Source organism: Cyprinodon variegatus, unplaced genomic scaffold, assembly GCF_000732505.1.
Source record: "Cyprinodon variegatus isolate N-32 unplaced genomic scaffold, C_variegatus-1.0 Scaffold332, whole genome shotgun sequence".
NCBI lineage: Eukaryota > Metazoa > Chordata > Actinopteri > Cyprinodontiformes > Cyprinodontidae > Cyprinodon > Cyprinodon variegatus.
Window position 1 is genome coordinate 663,059 of NW_015150785.1, and position 2,451 is coordinate 665,509.

General features: G+C 42.7%; 1 protein-coding gene across 1 annotated transcript in view; it reads left to right on the top strand.

Moving 5' to 3' along the window:
• Positions 1–344, top strand: part of LOC107091315 (FK506-binding protein 15-like) — a 2,822-nt gene extending 2,478 nt beyond the window's left edge. Inside the window, exon 2 of the mRNA XM_015385159.1 lies at positions 77–344. Within this exon, the coding sequence (XP_015240645.1) occupies positions 77–344 (268 nt within the window). The remainder of the gene's footprint in view (positions 1–76) is intronic.
• The last annotated feature ends 2,107 nt before the right edge of the window (positions 345–2,451 follow it).

Sequence of the window (2,451 nt, forward strand, 5' to 3'; positions counted from 1 at the left end):
GTGGGGGTGAATCTCTTCGCAGGGCGTGTGTGAAGCGTCTGGTGCAGAGGTGATTATTGGAAGTTCATGCTTTCAGCTTAACTTTCTACATTCAGCTGCTGCAGCTGGCTAACCTCTTCTATGGGGTGAAAAGAGGAGACCAATGTAAAATCTCCTCCTGCCAGTATATAGCCTCTCCACCGCCAAGACCCCTGCAGTGCCTCCTCGTGGCCCCACACGTCAACTGGGTACCCTACAGTCCCAGGCTAAACTGCAGGGGATCTCGGAGCAACAGTGGGCCCCAGAGACATGGTGCAATAATGCTGTGGCATCAGTCAACCACTGTTCCAGCTATGGACAAATAGCTTCACTCCCATAGCCCTTGTCTTGTTAGGCCTCTATAGCCAAAATAAGACAGAGGCTATGAGAATACATCTCAGCTGAGATGTAGGTGGTGCGCCTAAGGTAACTCTATACTGGAAGGGATCTATTAGTCTTCTGCAGCCATGATGGCACACTGGTTGTGCTGAGCCTTAACCACACCATCTGCCTTCACTGCAGCTGATTAACAGTTACCAGTTCAGATTGTCTCCAAAGACTTGTGCATTGACAGTGAGGTCCAGAACATAATAATCAAATGCATCAGCTGTCTTTGTGAGACTGGGTTTTTGGTAACAATAACCTACATGGGAACGTATGGCCCACAGATCAAAACCCTTAAAATGTGGCATCAGTGCATCATGGGAATCACTTGGTATGACTACTACACACTGAGATACTCAGATAGGTCCAGAACCATACCACAGAAACCTGATTGGAAGACATCAAAGCAGCTGCTCATTGTTTAGAAGGCATTTAACATTTTTTAATACTCTTACTGATGAAATTGGTTTGAGATGGGTCTGTAGTTCTGAAGGACCAATTTGTCCAAGTTTCTCTTTTACAACAATGGTTTGATAATTGCTGTTTTTAAGGCTCAGGGGAAAGCACTCGACATAACGAATGAATCAAATCAGACAATTAAAAAGCAAAACCTTCTTAATAAAAGGTGGGGATAAAACATCGAGACAGCAGGAAGATGAGCTTAGCTGCTGAACAGTTATTCTAAACTTTTTCAGTTTGTTGGGCAGAATTGGGACATTTTAACAGAGTTTATTTTAACCAGCGAAAACATTGGTACTGCAGTCGGCATTGATGAGCAGACTTCTTTTCTAATATCCTGTATTTTTTAAGTAAAACTTTGTCATTGCAGGCCTTTTTAGTGTGGAGTTCATCGGCCACTGTGATGGGAAGGTTTGTTAACCTGTCAACTGTGGCAAATAAGGCCAAATAAGTATTGTTGATGTTTTTGTTGATAATCTTAGAGAAGAAAGATTCTCTTGCATCTTTCTGTTGTGAATTATACGTTCAGAACAAGTTTCTCTTTATAGATTTCATAGTGAGCTAAAGGGTGGTATTTATTCTTCCTTAAATAATTGTGGTATTTTTGCTTCAAGTCTTTAAAGTTCCGCGTATAATCTTTTGTCTACCTGATAATTTAATTTTAAGCATGTTTAAAAAATTAATCCACAAGTTTGAGCAGAGTTTTTAACAAACCCTTTGCTATTCTTCTTCTTATTTCTTTTAATTTCTACTTTTGTTGAGTTAAACCATGTTTGCAGTAGTAGCCAGTACAAATTCCTGTCATGATTTGTGGACATTAAAATCTAAAGAGAAGTTTTATCTCCTGGTCAGACCCTGTAATTCAGTGAAAGGGTGGAGTCAGAGTAAAGAAAATGCATGCCTAGGAGAAGGCCAGTGGCTGGAAGTTGGAGGGAACTTTGCTGGGAGTCATAGGGATGTAGGCTGCCATTCTTCTGGTAGTTCACTGGGAAGGACCATTTTGAAAGGCTGCTTCTGTAAGCAGAGCTATTCTTATATTTTGTCAACTGTACATTTGGTCATCACTGTCTCTGAAAACAAAGGCCAATAAAGGCCTTTCAACCCTTTAGCCCTCCACCCTTCCCACAAAAAATACCCTTCTGTTATGGCGCTTAAGACCTTGACGAAAAATTTGGCAAAAACGCAGGCGTATGTTGAATATACGGCACACATTGATACAGGGCAGGAATATCTGCTAATTTGATGCTCAAATTTTCTTGACCTATGCCAGCCTATGCTCATGCATGGGCCATAAGTTACAGGTAAGTTATGTGATCGTTGACACATGTAAGTTCATAAGTCGTGGTGTCTAACTTAAAGCTGCAGTCTGTAACATTGAGGAGAGAGCAGACTTCGACTGAAAATTTGAAGAAAAACAGATTTCACGCCACTCCCCCACCCTCTCTGCTTCACTCATGCCCTACCTCCAAGCTCCACCCCTCTCACAGCATCTGCGCGGCTACCGCATGCGACCAGAAGGGGGTGGGGGGTGGGGGGGGTGATTCAGCGTGTGTGAGCTGTGATTGACACTCCATCAGACGCTCCTCTGGC